This window comes from Aphelocoma coerulescens, chromosome 5, assembly GCF_041296385.1.
Source record: "Aphelocoma coerulescens isolate FSJ_1873_10779 chromosome 5, UR_Acoe_1.0, whole genome shotgun sequence".
In the NCBI taxonomy this organism is placed as follows: Eukaryota; Metazoa; Chordata; class Aves; order Passeriformes; family Corvidae; genus Aphelocoma; species Aphelocoma coerulescens.
Window position 1 is genome coordinate 56,133,839 of NC_091019.1, and position 16,787 is coordinate 56,150,625.

The window sequence follows — 16,787 nt, forward strand, 5'->3', positions numbered from 1 at the left end:
CTCACTTCCTCCTTAAATTTGTTCCTCTAGAGGAGAGAACACTACAAATAACTGTAATTGTCCCCCTCCTCTTTTTTTTGGCAAAGGAAATTTAAGGTGCCTGCACCTTGTCAGGGTCTCACGTTGTATAAGACATGGATCTCCTCTTTTAGCTTCACTGGGAAGTTTTAAAAGTTGATTTAATCCTCAAACCTCAGTGTGTTGAAAATAAGGCATGTAGTGAAATGGCATTCTTGTTATTTGTAGTAGTATGAGTGTTTTTTCAATCAACAGACCTTCCAGGATATTTTGGATTAATCATTATGTTGCTAATTAACTCATATGTCTTCCATTGGAAATAAATGACATTGCCAGTCTGCTGGCAGACAGCAACATTAGTCATAGTAAGTACAGATGCAACAAAGATTGAATAAACAGGTTGTAAAATAGGCCTGGTGTAAATTGCCATAGAAATGAGGAAAAAAAATTACAGTTAACTGAATGTGAAAACGCTGTATGGGGCAGCTCTTATTTCAGTATCCTGTAGCACCACTGTTTGATCTATTTTATATACGTTATTATTATTATGAGGTGTGTTAAAAAGAACATTGTTTTCTGGGCATTGCACTGGAAACTGGAATTACTAAAATGATACTGCTGTCACATTACTGTATTGTACTAGAGTTTAGGTTTCTGGATAGCATACAATAGTTTATCAGGCAATATTTGCATTTGTAAGGAGTTTATTGGCTGTGACAGCACATTCACACTTGCTAAATTAATAAATACTTGGACTTATGAGTGGAGACTGCCTATTGAACGGAGTATATGACAGTCTGGGAAATTGTGGGGAGAGCTCACATTTGTGATATTTCTCTGTAAATGAACAACTAAGTGCTTTTTAAAGTCCTAATTGTAACAGGTAGGGTGCTTTCAAGTGTGAGTAATGTAATGATAATTCCTGGATACAATTTGCTAAGGGAAGTCAGTTAACAGGAAAAAATAACAGGACCAAGATAATGGTTAATTTGGAAATTCTGTCTCTGTTCAGAAAATCATTGCCTGTTTGACAGAAGAATCTTGCTCCATCTTTATTTAACAGGGTTGTTTAGTGCTCTGAAACCATCTACTGACTTATAAACGGTTTGTACATTCCAAAATTAATTTTGCAATATTCCACTGCAGAATTGCCTGAGAGGCTATTTGGGGGAATGTTGACCTGATGGGATTGATGAAGGAAAAGCTATTCTCTGTAAACTTCACTGAAGCAATACATGTGAGGAAGGTGCTATTGCTTTGTGAAGGGCCTGGATCCCTAAAGACTGTCTTGTTCACTAAAATAATATTTACCTCCCCTTTAAGGAGCCTATCTCTCAAGCCTCGTTTCCTTGGAAGCGAGGATTATTAATTAAAGTTTACACCTTGGAAATCAATCATTCGGTGCTCTGGTTTCTTTACAAAAAGATATTTGTTCTGTCAGTCCATTTTAAAATTAAGGTTTGGAAACTAGCTGGACTGGAAAATAGCTTCAGGAGGAAAATTGATTATATCAGGATCTCTGACGCCTGTAGCTTGTCATTTCCCTGCTCTCACCCCACTGCTCCTGCCCAGCATTTTGCATTCTAGAGTTCACAGCACTTCAGTGTTGCTAAAACCTTTGTTTTACAGGCAATCAGTGCAGGCCCATTCTACAGGATAGGAGAGGTTTTGGGGAAGAGAGTACCTTTAAGTTCCACCATGGGCTGTGATTTTGTCAGCAGCTCCCTCGACTGCACAGAACACCAGCAGGTGCACAAGGCCTCCTGTGGCTTAAAGGAAGGTGTGTGCAGGAAAAGAAGCCTTAAGGGCAAAAAAAAAATGCTGGAATTTATACGTGCAAAATAACCTGCTTTCCATACAATATTTATAGAGGCTTGGTCACATTACCTCTGAAAGTTTATGTGCCCTGTCGTAGTTCTTGCTGCACTGGAGCAGCTGAGCAGCTAAATTGCAGTCCTTCCTGTAGAGCTCCTGGAAAAAACAAAAAATAGCCTCTTTAAAGTTTGCAAAGTGCTTGTGGATTTCAGCCTTTTCCCCATGCCTGATCAATCTTTTGAAAATTCACTTTGGGGAGATTTGGAGCATACTTTAGCTTCTAAACAAATTAAGATGCTGTGTTTCTTGCACATCCCAGAGATATTTCCCCCTTTGCTCTGGGAAGGCTGATAAAATTACTAAGAATAAACTTTTGAAACCTGTTACAACAGAACAGTAATCTGCATTTCAGAAGATGGATACTTACCATTAAGAACTGAATTTCATACTGTTAACATGCATGGTACTGTGAAGGCTAAAAACCGTGATCTTTTAAGCAAAAAAGAAAATTTTTACTGAGTATAATCCAGACTAGAACTAAAATACTGCTTTAGAAAGTGCTAAAATAATCTTATGAGATTGTGGAGAAATTCACTGCAGAAATATACAATGTGTTGTTTTTTTAAAAAGGGAGATTCTCTCTTTTTGATTTTTCTTGCTAGTTCCTGGCCCCTTTAATGTCTTGCAGAATGCAGCTATAGAAATATATTAAATCTCACTGCAAATATTTGATGCTGCAGAGCAGAATATTTTCACTGAGCAAGAAGTTACCATGAGAATTCCACACAGGAAAGGAGAGAATTTAAGCAAGCTTCTTATACTATCTTCATAGTGAATGACTCCCACAGCCTATTTAATGGGAAAATTTGGCACACAGATTTGCCCTTCACCTAAATTTAATTTAGCACACATGACTGTGTAACTGTAGCTTTCAGCCAGTATCTCTGGGTCCCTGAAGGTAAGAGTTGTATGTTGTTTTTCCTTTTCCTTATCTAGTTGCCCTAAAACCACAGCTGGCTACAGAAACTGACTTTATAGGTGGGCAGAAACAAAATATACATAGCATAAAAGTGCTATTGGCACTGGCCTGTGTTAATCTGTAAAAATTAGTATATGTTTATAGACAAATGTTGTAGAATATTGATATGATTTTGATTTTCTCTGGTGTTAATAATTTTATTGCATGCCGATTTTTATAGCTCCATTTATTCTCTTAAAAACTGATAGAGAAATTTTCCGTGAAAAAGAAAATTTCCTCTCTTTTAAAATACCATTTTAAGGTATTTTGTAATAACATGCAGCAAGATGTTCTTGTAAGTCTATGAGGGATGGGGATAGTTTTCCTATGAACATTAGTTCATATATCTTCATATTCAAGGACCTTTAGATAATTTTATTTTGTGATTTTTTTCTGTGTCTTTGTGAGATTTTGTACATGCCATTTCTGCCTCAAATGTATTGGGGAGACATACTCATTTATGTGGGTCTTAAATTTCATATCAGGACACACTATTTTCATCCATGAAAATGTAAGAACCCAAGAATTCAATTTAGAAGTAAAATCTGTTGCACGTGCATGTGATTCTGACACGTTGCATGCACGTTAAACCCATAATATATTGCTGCACAAAGTATAGCAGAGACAGGTACCCTGAGTCCCATATGGCATTTCCAGGCACAGAAAAATGATATCTCTCCAGAATCTAATCCTTTCTTCAAAAGCTGTGTGCCTCTCCTTCTGCGCAGTGGTTGTCATGGAGAGTACAAAAAGCATTTCTGACACTTTATTTTTAGCAGCTTTAAAAATTACTACAGAAAAATTACATGTGAGCTACATGTGCCACATGCACTTTCTTCTCAACCTGCTGGGCCAAGCCATGTGACTGGACCGACTTTCTCTCCTTTAATATCTGCCTAAATGGAAACCAGCCATATCTGTGGCAACTAGAACAATGACTGGCAACTAATGCCAGAAGTGTTTCCCACAGTTTGAAATACATTTTTGTATCAAAAGCATCATTTTACATTTCTGTCAGAAGAGTGAGAGGAAATAGATTTGAAGGAAGAGATCTTGCCAATACAAAAACTTTCTCCCCATGTAGGATTCTTCAGTTTATCACTTCTCTACTTAGGTATAATACTAGTGGTTTGCTTCATAGTCCTTTATTTTAAAATTTGGAATGTAACCTTTACTTTTATCAGTAATACTACACAAAATCACAGGTTATCCTAAGTTGGAAGGGACCCACAAGGATCATCGATGGCCCTGCACAGGACAATCCCCAAGACCAATATATCAAGAGTCACACCATGTGCCTGAGAGCATTGTTCAGATGCTTCTTGAACTCTGTCAGGCTCGGGGCTGTGACCACTTCCTGGCAGCCTGTTCCAGTGCCCAACCACCCTCTGGGGAATGAACCTTCTACTGATATCCAACCTAAACCTCCCCGACTCAATTTCATGCAATTTTCTTGAATCCTGCAAGGGCAGAACTTTGTCTGTGACCCAACTTCAAGTCCGATGCAGTGGTACTGTTATTTGAGGTCTCTGGACCATATTCTAATGCTCAGAGTACCACTATGAATATTGAAAACACTTCAAATGTGGGTGACTCCGTGAAGTAGTGTAAATGCATGCACACTTAAAGGGAGAGTTCTGCAATTTTTTTCCACCTGTATTTTAAAGCAGAAATAACTCCATTGATTTCAGCTGAATTAGTCTGGAGGTATACCTGTGCTTCCAAAACCTGAATGTAACCCATTACATTTACCACACTCCATTACTTACAGCTGGTAGAGTTGTGAAGTAACTCTTCTTTCAACTCAACTTCTATAAAAGTAAGGGGTCAGATTGGGAACTTTTTGTTTCTGTTGGAAAGCTGTTAATTGCACAGACAGAGTTCACATCAGCAGGCTTTTAATGGGATCAAATGCTCCCAGCTATGATTAGGAGTTCATGTGAAATTTGGGAAGATTGAATATAAGATGCTAAAAAATAAGTACTAACAGAAACATGTCCTCTGTAGATGAATTTTTTATTAAGTGTGGAAGGAATGGTACAATAATGAACTAAATGCCTGCAATATTCCTCTCTTTGCTGTCTTTGTAGGTTTGTCTCAGGAAGAATTTAATGAGCTTGTTGCCAGCTTCAGTACTCATGCCATTTTGCAGCAGTGTTTAATGAGATGCAGGGTGACAATCGCCAGAGATGTTCCCTGTTTTGTCCCACACAGAGACAGGTAAATTGTTACACATGAACAACTGCTGGGGAAAGCCCATCTCCTGCTCCCTGCAGGAGTGATCTGAGTGACCAGGCTGGGTCACCTTCTGCTACCTTCTCCCTTGTGCTGGGCTTTTTGGTGAGCAAAGACTGAAAGAACAAAGAATTGCAGGAAATGTAGGGGTCTACACTGTGCCTAAAATCCTTCTGATGAGTCCTCACTCCACACGTGACCCTGCAAAAGCTCTGACCATGTGCTTGCACCAGTTTGCTGTACTGATGGCCAAATCAATGTGGGAATATTGCCATTTCTTAGAATATTTTTTTTTTTTCATCAGTTTCAGGCTAGACATAAAAAAATATCAATGAAAAGTCTCACCTCATAGGATAAGGAGAGCCAGATTTACGAAATGATGGGAACAAACATACATAAATTTTAACTGTTGAGGTGACAATTATATTTTATACAAACATAAAAAATTATTCTATAATTTCATGGGAAGTGCAAGACCTAATTTTTTTCTGAATATAATCTCAAAAAAAATACAGTTGCATAATTAAATACTTACATTGTCTTCTGACAACTTATCTATCGTCACCTTGGCTTCTATTAAGTGATTATTGAGTGCAATTATTTCATGGCTCAAAGCCCGTTTTTCCTCTTCATAGTGCTGACCCTGTGTAGACAATGGAGTAGTCAGTGTTTTTTCTACTGTCAGAATATTTCAGATAAAGGCCCACAGACTGATGTCATTCTCAAATCCAGGGAAAAGCACAACAGACCAATATTTCTTTTTTCTTTCTCCTCCAGCCCCCCGCATTTGTTTTCTCCATTATTTTGCTATTTGTACTCAGCAGATGAGGCAAAGTCCTTTAGAAATATGGAGGTCAGATTGAGCTCCCATTAGGAACTTTCACAAAAGACTTTAAGTTAGCCAGTGCAAAAACGTTGTATTTACCATCAATCAATACATCCCTTCTTAGTCACAGGACAGAGTTTCTAACATGGAAGGGACTGGAGCTGCTCTTTTGCTACAAGAATGTTTCACTTATGCTATTGTTTCCCATTCTCATAAGGAAGGAAGAACAATATTTAAAAAGAAAAGCAGTTGTGTTTGAGCCAATTTCATTTTAGCTGTTGACTGTTCTGGCTGATTTAAAAGCCCTGATTAAGGCTGTTCATTTCTCAAGGTGAATGTTTACCTGATTGCAGTGTTAACGCTCCTTAGCAGAACACAACCCACTGTGGCATATCAGGAAAACAATCTGATTCAAATTTCTTTCTCCCCCTAATTTAAACTTGTTACCAGTGGGCTGTAACACTTTATTATAAATGCAAAGAAATCAGTGGAAAGAATGAAATGTCACCGGCCCTTCCCATATTTTGTCTCATTTTGATATGCAGTGTTTATTTTACTGCCTCTTATATCAAAGATCATTGTGTGCCAGTCATTTATAACCCTGCCTCCAGCCTTACATTGGCATTAAAAAGGATGGAATCTTCTGAATGCTCTGAGATCAAGGCATCTTCTGTGCACTCAGAGCTGCAACAAGAAGGTTGAAAATTATCTTGAGGGTCTTTTAGAAAGTTGCAATGCCATAAGAGCAGAAAGTAGGGTGAACCCTAGTGTACATTTGTTTTGTTCAGTGAACTCAATCTAAAATTCATAATTCATAAATCTCAGTGGTGCTGAGCAACAGGACAAGAGGCAACAGGTGGAAACTGGAACATGGGAAGTTCATGTGAATATGAGGAAGGAATTCTGTCCTGTGAGGGTGGCCGAGCACTGGAGCAGGGTGCCCATAGAAGCTGAGGAATCCCCTTCCCTGGAGATACTGAAAATCTCCCTGGTCACAATTCTGAGTAAAGTGCTTCAGAGGACCCTATCTGAGGAGGGAGATTGGACTAGATGACCTCCAGTGGTCCCTTCCAACCTCAGCCATTCTGTGATTCTGTGAATGTCACTTCCCATTCTAAAACTAGTTGTGAAGGACTGAAATTTCCCAAATGCCATATTGCCAGGGTCACAAAAAGTCTTCTATCAACACATGCTTGACATCGTCAGCTAATTGACAGCAATGGGAGTTGGGTGTTTTGAAGTCCCAACGAATATCAAGGTTAATTATCCAGCTGCAAAGCACCAGCCTGTATTAAAGGAGGGTGATTAAATTGGAAGTGGCAGCTCTCCTCCTAAGCTGCTATTTAAAGAAAAACACCTTCTCAAATGGTCTAAGCAAACCCACAGCTTGTTTTAAACTGTGCAGATATGATTGAAGTGTCTCTGTGAAGGTCTGGACTGGCCTATTTTAATGTCAGTTTTTCTATGGGCTGTCTATTCCCTGCTGTTGCCAGCCCTATGTCCTGACAGCTCAGCTGTTTCTGGAGGCTGGTTCAGGCTTGACACCTCTCCCCTCCTCGTTCCCATTGATCAGGCACTCCTGCCTCGGGACTACCTCATGGAAGGCTAAAGTGCAGCTTTGAGAGCTTGCAAGGCTCCAACCTTACTGATTTTAACCAGACACAGGGATGTTTTTTTTTTAATTAGGCAGATCGACATGGTTTTATATGAGACCCTTAACTCTCATTGATTTTATAGTGAACTAAACAACTAGGCACTTTGTAAACCTCCTGGCCATCTGTGCACCTCTAAAAATCTGTCTCCTTTGAGACTGTGACTGAAGATTGCATTTTCAGAGGTATTTAGCTGTGTAATGGGGTAGAAAAATGACTACCTAAGTACCCACAAAAAAAGTGTCCCCTCAATTTTCTAAGTAATTTCATGCTTTTGAAGGATCCATGTCCACAGACTTAATCTTCCAAATAACCATTCATATGGAAGATTTTATCAGTCCTTTTATGACAAGTTGTCATGCCAGGACAGCTGATTTGTAGAACTCTGCTGCTCTAAATCTCTCTGATCTCAGTAACTGTTGCTCTTGCCTAGCCAAATTGAACTTCAGTCATTCTATTTTGCAGTTCAGGAGAGAATATCTGATCAAGGATTTACAGTTTTCAGGAGAGAAACTAATAAAAGGGCAGCAGTTTCAGTCGTTGGAAGCACTACTTTCCACTGCATTTGAGTAAGGCTGAATCTTGCTGATTATGATTTCATTTTATTTCATTTATGATAACATTTGGATGATGTTTCCCAGACTTTGTACCTGCTCAAGAGTGACTTTAAAAGATATTCTATATTTTTTGAACTGTAACACTTGCCTCAGTTCAAATTTATAGTATACAGGTTAGCAGGTAGACACCAAAGTAATAAACATCTCGGTAGTGCTGTGGAAAAGGGGAAGTAAGAAGGAAAGGCCAGTCCCAGTCTTCTCCACCATTATTATTTCATATCTTTCTCTTGAAATCAGTGTTGTTGACATGAGCAAGGAGTCTGTTTCAATGCAGCAAAATGAGGTAGCCTAAGGGTGGGCAGGACACTGAAATCCTTTGGCGTGTTGGCCACACACTGTGTGTCCATCTCTGGAAGTTCAGAGCTCCAGACAGACATTATTGTGGTGCAGTGGTGGCAACAAGAGGACAAAGGCTTAATCCTGACACCAGCTGTGGGAGTATAGCACAGCTGGAAGAGACAGTGTGGTAGTGCTGGATCACTGCATTAGAAAGATTGTTGGTCACAGGGGACTGCAACTTTGAGCTCTCCAGTTGCAGTCAAACAATCACATATTCAGCATCAGATTGTCAGAGAGGTATGAAAGGAGGATGGGAATCATAATATCAATGCTATGATCACGAGTTACAAATATAAGTGCTTATTTTACTTGTAACCTCTTTTGGCAGATCCCTCTATTTTTGGTAGCTTATAGAAGGTTGGTCCTCCTACTCTTCCATAAGGCTGGTGACCCCTCCTCCCTCCTTTTGGCGCTGCTTTCTGCTCTGCAGGTGCTAATACCCTGTCTCTCAAAAGCCAGTAGTGAATTAAATCAGTGGTGTTATTGATATGCCAATAGCTTGCAGCTGGGCTGAGGGCTCCTGAAGTCCACTCCAAAATGCCAGAGCTATAGAAGGCAGCGGGCTGAGCGCCTGGTGGGTCCTTGTCCAGAAATCTTTGTTGAGTCAGCTCTGCGCATCTTCTGCCTCCCTCATCCCTTGACACAGAGTCAGCACACAAGAATACAGCTCTGTAGTGTCTGACTAACACAAGAGAACTACAATCATGTGCCCACATCTGAGTCAGATCAAATTTGTACTGCTGGGTGACTCCAGCAATCACAGCACCGATGTTGAGGGCACCTTGCTCCTATCCTGGATTTAGCATGAGCTCAGTGCTTCCTTATCAGATCTGAGGAAGGAATTGAATATCTGTTCTTCACAAAAGGAACCAAATGATATAATAAAATATACATTCTCTGTCTGGAACCTTGGGGCCATTTTTATAATTTATATCTATCATGGTGGAAACATCGCACAGATATTTACAAATCCATAAAAGTATAAGTTGATGCTTTCAGAAGTGTTTGGTGCCATCGTGTCCCTAGATTTGAAATCTGTGATGTAAGTGGGGTGAAAAGCATTTTGGTAGGTTGATTCAGCATGAAATAATTAATAGATAAGTGCACTTTTAAAAGTAACAAAAGCTGGATGAAAAGATCTACTTGTCTACTTAGTGGATCCACAAAGGTTCCTACTCTAGTCCTCCAGCAGAAATGGGCAGGCTAAAAGTTCTCTCTCTCTCTCTCTCGTAATGTTTCAGTCTCCCTTCATTGCTTTCCAGCAGCTGGAGGGTGTCCTACCATAGAGCAGTGTCAGCCTATTAGTCAAGGCTTGGCTGGTTCCTGTCGTCTCTGCTGTCCTGTGGGAGCTCTGATGTGTACAGACCTTTGGAAAGCAGCCTCAAATTTGCAAATGGGAAGTACTGGTCTGTGGAAATGTCAGACTTTTCAAACATGGTAAAGTAAATCTGTTCTTGATGTTCCTGTAAGGAACATTTCTATGGATGCAATTTCGATGCTACAGTGACAATAATGTAATGGTAGTACTGACCAGCAAGGTATTAGTGGCCAGCAGTATTCCTTTGGAAATACTTCTTAATAAGTAATGCCCAAATGACTGACAGAAAGAGAGAGAGAGAGAGAGACTTTTTCTGTTACAAATACCACCAGAGTGATACTGGTATCCCATCCTGAATGCCTTGCCAGAGGTGTACTACAATGTTTTTGGATGAGGAATACAGGCAGAACTTTGTTCCCTTTTTTCTTTATTCCTCTTCTTGTCCAGGAGGAACACAACACTGACAGGAGAAATTCCCCAACTTTGTGGGCCAGTGTAACACTGTTAACTCAGTACTTTTCTCCTAGAACAGCAGTCACAATCTTTCACTGCTTATGCTTTAAGGTATCTGCTAAGAAAATGCAGGGGGTTTACTGTTCTGTGGATTGTAGTCAGCAAACAAGTGCTGGGGTGACATAGTTTCTAACCAAAGTCTGTGTATTTTATGGTGATATTTTATAACCTCATTGAAATCATGAAGGACAAAACTGAGCAGTTGATGATGACAAACTGGGAGGAGTGGTTGGTACAGCAGGGTGTGGTGCTGCACTCCCCAGAGACCTCACAGGCTGGAGAAATGGGCTGACAGGAACTTCATGGATTTCAACAAGGATAGGTGCAAGATCCTGCACCTGGGGAGGAACAACCCCTTGCACCAAGGTATGCTTGGGGCCACCCAGCACACATTGAAGCTTTTCAGAAAAGGGTCAGGAGGTCCTGGTGGAATCCAAGTTGAACACAAGCCACCAGTGTGTCTCCTCTCTGCAAAGAAGGCCAAAGGTAACCCTGGGCAGCATTAGGCAAAGTGCTGCCAGCATGATTCTTCCCTTCAGCACTGCTGTGACCACACCCAGAGTACTGTGTCCTGTTCAGGCTCAGTACGGGTGGATATGGACATGCTGGAGAGAGTCTAAGAAATGGCCAGGAAGATGATTAAGGGATTGGAGCATCTCTGTTCTGAGGAAAGACTGAGAGAGCAGGGACTGTTTAGCTTGGAGAAAATACAGCTTGAGTGGGATCTCATCAAATGTGGAAAAATATCTGAAGGGAGTGTGGAAAGAGGACAGATCCAGGCTCCCTTCAGAGGTGCCCAGTGACAGGACAAGAAGCAACAGGCAAAATACCAGCAGCACAACACATGAATCTCAAGCAGTGTCATCTGAACATAGAAAACTCTTTAACTGTTGAGGGTGACTGAGCACTGAAAAAGGTTGCCCAGCAATATTGTGGAGTTTCCATCCCTGGAGATATTAAAAAACTGCCTGGACATGGTCCTTGATGACCTGCTGTAGGTGTTTGATCAGGGAGCTTGAAGCAGATAATGCCGAGATGTTCCAACCTCAACCATGCTGTTCTCTTGTGAGTACTGTAACCATGTATGGCTGCCACATCTCACTGGACTGCTGTGATAAGTGGTGCTGTTATGATATGACAATTTAAATTTCTGTTATTAGCAAATCCTGATATTTGCATATAAGCAAATGCTTTTATTGTTATGCAGAGATGATTTAATATATAATTAATATGTCTTTAGGTCCTAATAAAATCGAGAACAAGGATGCATGGAATATGGTACAAGTTCACTTATGTTTTTCCCTGGTATTCCATCAAGACTCCAAACAGACCCCCTATTTGACTTGGTGCATGTGAATGTATGCCTTCTGGAGTCAGTGATGCCACATCTAGTTATTACTGATAATTACAGCAATCACGGAGGATGTGAGTGTGTTAGCTGTGACAAAGAAAGGGCCCCCAGATGCCCTGTGCATTCTCAGTGATAGTTCAATGACAGCACTTCAGTGATGAGTGAGGGTGAATTTGTTTTACAGCATCTGTCAGTACATATCTCGTGTCCTGGTGAGAAATTAATAAAAACAGCCATTCTTTGTGGAATTGAAGATTGGGAGATTATGAAATGGTCTCTCCCACCAGGTGTGGAAACTTCTCGCTGTTGCAGAGGGTACTATTGTGGATTAGTTCAAGCTACTGTGCACTTTTCTTCCCATCCAAGTGTGTCATGGTCTCAGCTGAGCAAGGCACAGTGTTCACAACAAGGGACCTCTTAGATTGCAAGCAGAGTCTTAAATAGAAACATATGTGGTGGTGGGCATGGCTAGGCCAGGGTTATAGCCAACAAGGTAAAGAAAACAAGAATGAGAAATGTGGTGGAAATAAAACCTTTTTTCCACCTGTAACAGCTGCTCTATTTGCAGTACTTCCCTGCAGATCATATGCATAATATGTTTTATCAATTGGCTCATAAAGAAGCAAAGGATAGATTTGCAGGAATTGCTGGATATTCTCTGCAGTAATCCCTGATTTTAAGCATGTTAACTTCTGCTCTGCAGATCTTCATGTTTTTATGACAGATGACTGGTTTGTGCCTGTTTATGGATGCTCTGTGTGAGTTTATCTGCCAGTGAAGAGCAGTGGATATCCCCTACTCACACTCACTTTCACCCACGGGCAGAAACTGTAGTAAAAACAGTGAACTGACAAGATCAGAAGAGCAAATATTAATGAAAGACTTTTCAATGAATAATGAAACTGTATCAACTGATTCCAGTTCACAACATGATCCTTGGGGTGCAGGATTTGGGGCTGATCATTGTGGCATGAAAGCAACATTTAATACACATTAAATTTTTAGTTTCACTTCTGTGCATAACAATCTTATTTTGGTTTAAGAGCAAAATGAGTATCCAAAGGAGATGTTCACTTACAGATTCACTGAACCCACAAGTCTATTTAAGAATGTGCATCTTTACAAGCAAAAGAGGAAAAGAGCCAAATGTTTAGCAGATTTATGAGGTAATTCTTTATCAAGTTACAAACAAAACTGCAGGAATGTGTAGGGATGTATGCAGAGGCTGTGGCAGCATCCTGATTGCACTTCATCATCTACCACTGTCTCATCTTTGCTTCCCATTGCAGTAATCCCCAGGACACCCATCCTTGTCTCAATACTTCTTCAAAATGCTAATAGAGCCTGGCTTTCAGGAGTGCTGCTACTTTATGGTAAGGAGCAATGACTAATTCATTATATTTATCCTACGGAATATTAGATGTTTATTTAAAGTGATTTTATGTTGCCAAGCTGCCAAGGTTGCAGGCAAGGCTGCGTTCTTCAGAGACAAACGTATGGCACTAAGGATTTGAAAATACCCATTTTTCTGGGCAGGTCAGAGTAAATATGTTGTTGATGTGTCTTTTGCCTAAGGCTTTACCTACTGCAAAAATCTAAGTCATGTTGGAGTTCTTCCATGTAAAGAATATAGTGGCAAGAACATTATTCCAATGTGACAGGCCTTTCTTATGATGAACACATGGGATAAAAGGAAGTGATGTATGACCCTTGGGTTGGCTCAGGAAGAGACTGGATTTTCTGTCCTTGCCCCTAGCTTAATTATTTTTTTATTTTTATCTTTTCACTCCTCCTAGGAGCTCAGCAAAATAATTTAAAACAATTACATGGTCATAGTGAAATGAAAGGAATGGAGACTTCAGCTGAGCTAGTGGTAAGGAGCAAAACATTTTGCAAAAAGAAAAAGAAATTGTGTGAATGGGTAGAAAAGAAGTTCCACTGCTGCAGGCCACATAAGGTAGGCTCACCAGCCTTGTAGCTTGAAGCTGTCACTCTAAGGACTGATTGCCTGACACTCAAACTTTCCAGCCACAAAGACTCCTCTGTGGAAATGGAGAAATTACTGGAGACTGGATATTGCTTAAATTAACTACTTAGATATTCTAGAAAGAGGAGGTAGCATTAATTTCTCTGAGTAAAATGGTTAGGAAGAAAAATGTGGAATTCTGAACTTCGGAATATTAAATTCATTCGTATACATTGCAGATTACTTCAATATGCAAGTGAATTCTAATTAGAGCTGACTACCTAAACAAGGACAATTTCCCAACCAAATAAAAAAAGTAAAGGCTAGATTATTTACAGTACTTTGATCTTTAATAATTTGTTCAGCTCTAGGAATTTTGAAATTCACATTTCCTGTCACCTTTTGACACTTTCTTTTAATAATTAGTTGTGCAGAAGAAAACTTAAAGTCCCTTCTTTTCCCCCTGTGACTAAAATAATGGTTTATCTAAATGGTCTCTTGGGAGCTAAAGTACTTCCCTCTCACAAAAGTTTCTCTTATACATCACAGTCCTGTGGCAAGGCTGACTTTTCATCTCTGGGTTCATCCTTGCACTTGAGTGCACAGAAGCCGTTCTTGCACTGAAAACCTGCAATGAGCAGGATTTGTGCCCAAGCCCTGCTTGGTGGACCCTGAACACCCCACAACCAGCCCAGCAGCTCTGCCCTGCCCACAGAGCTTGTCACAATGACAAATCTGCCATTAGGATTATTGCTGCATTATTGTTATACCTTAGGCTTCTGTCTCCTCACTTTTCCACATCTTGGGTTCTTCCTCTTGTGGAATTTGATCTTTCTAAACATGTCCATGTCCAATGTGTGCATGTCTCTATATTCTGCTCCCCTGATCTCTCATATCTGTTTAATATACATTGAAACATCAGCTGGGGTATTGATTGGGAAGATTTGGTGAGCTGATTGAAAAATTGTAAGCGTAGTACGAGGAATAAACATAATTTACTTGTGTCTTTTCTGTGTGAATTAGCCTCTCCATTTTTTATTAAAATATATCTCTGATATTTACTTTGTAAAACCTCATGTTGGGTAAAGGTATTTAAGGTTTGGTGTTTAACCCACACCCCAATCAACACCAAATCCTTGGGAACATTTTGAGAAAATCTCTGTAAGCTCTTTTCAAGGCAAAGCAGCGGAAATTCATTAAAACAAAATACTCTGTTCAAATATCCAACCCCTCATAGCCTTCTAAATAGTGTCTTTTTGGTAGCATCCCAATTCAAACTGCCATAACCAAGTATAATGACTACATTAAATAACAACTGCAAAAAAAAAGTATACAAAAGGAAAGAGCCATTATGCAAATTGCTTGAAAAAAAGACAGAATTTTGCTTCCAACCCTGCTAATAGGTTACTCAAGTCTCTGTCTCCTAATGCAGTTTGGGGGGGTTGTTGTTGTAGTTCTTTTTCATATGAATTTATTTGTGACTCTTTGGAATTGCTGAGGAACCCTGCAGGGAGGGACAGGTGGGCCTGTGCTGGAGAGCTGGAGTGGTGTTTGCTGCAGGTTGTGGTCATGGGAGGCTTTGCTAGATAGAGCCACATTTGATCCCCACAATGAGGACACGGTTTCTGCTCACCAGTGCTTGAGGAGTAAACTCTCCTGGCATAAGGAAAAGCTGCAATGGTTTGCTTGGTGTAACTGATTGAGTTTTACTATAAGGGAAGTGCAACATTCCTTGCCATCTGACTGCTGGGATCAAATCCAAGGAAAATTAAAGATGGATATATTTTTATGGACAAGCAGATAGGGAACTCACTGCTGTGTGTTTCTTGTGTTGCTATTCAAGACGGTCATTTTAGCTGTTGCCTCCCGAGCTTGTGCAGATGGAAGCGACTCTACCTTTTGATCAAGAGAAATGTCACAACCTTTGTCCCATGTCATAAGATCAACTGTCTTGAATCAGCACTGCTCTCCTCTGTACCATTTCAGAGCTTTGCTGTAACTTCATTTGCCTCCTTAACTATCCTGAGTTATACTGTAACTCCACAATCCTTTTTTTTTCAGTCGTGAATTTGGTTGAAAGGCCCTTTGCTGCCCCACAACAGTTCATGGCCCCATCAGCTGTGCTGGCAGAACTCTGTGGCCATCCTGAAAGCCAGGCTGATCAAAAATAACCCTTCAAAACTGAAAATCCCTTTTTTTGGGAAAGAGATATTTTTAACCATTTTTGCCATTAAGGAAAGTGTACATGGATTCAATAGCCTCAGTATTTCTCCATGGCATTCAGAAATCTGGCTCACAATTTAAATATTTTCCAATGCTACCCCAAGATGCAGTTTTCTTTTGCCCTGGAGCCTGGCAAAAATTTGAACACTGTGATTTCTTAATTCCATTTATTATAGCTATTCATATACTTCCTAATAATATTAAGTCTCTAAGGTATTATTTTCACTGCAGCTTAGAAATATTAATATCCTCTTGAGAAGAGGCTAAAGCAAACCCTCCCTTATTTATATGTCAGGGATGTCATTGTCCACACTTAAGTCAGCCACCTTCCTGCCTTCCTTCAATCAGCATAGCGATTTCTTCAAAGCATGAAATTCCTCATTGTATGGTGATTTATTTTTGGAGAAGCAGCTCTCCAATGGTGCCTGCTTCTTTCCACTGACTGATAATGATGCTGAGTAAAAACACTTCAGACACACACATGCTAAATAGACATCTAGCAGGTAGATATCTAAAAGTAGGTAAAATGAAGCTTACTTTGAGTAACTAGCTCAATGACTCACAAATGATGTTTGGCAGAGGCAAGGACTGAATCCATATCTCCCAAGACATAAATCTTGTAATTCATGGGAAGCTTGCTTTTCTGGGTATGTAAGTGTCCCCAGGGAAGAGCAGCATGAAGAGATTTTGCAACTAATGTGAATCTAGCTGAGACAGACTTTCAGTAAGTTGATTGTAATGACCTGTTCGATGGGAAAACCTCAAGAAATGAAGAATATGCTATTTCCCTGGATACCAGGAGCTCTGTGCCTCTGAATGTGCAAACAGCTTTCCCCCTTTGAACAGGTCTGGATCCTGAGTGTAGCTCTTGTTTTGCCCGATTAAAAACCTGTCTG

At 40.1% G+C, this 16,787-nt stretch overlaps 1 protein-coding gene across 3 annotated transcripts in view; it reads right to left on the reverse strand.

Annotated features, from left to right (window-relative positions):
* Window positions 1–16,787, reverse strand: part of BEGAIN (brain enriched guanylate kinase associated) — a 148,709-nt gene that overhangs the window by 2,984 nt on the left and 128,938 nt on the right. For all 3 annotated transcript variants that reach the window (XM_069018273.1, XM_069018275.1, XM_069018274.1), the window contains 2 exons: window positions 5,622–5,729; window positions 1,906–1,989 (listed from right to left, as the gene is read on the reverse strand). In XM_069018273.1, coding sequence (XP_068874374.1) covers window positions 1,906–1,989; window positions 5,622–5,729 — 192 coding nt within the window. The remainder of the gene's footprint in view (window positions 1–1,905; window positions 1,990–5,621; window positions 5,730–16,787) is intronic.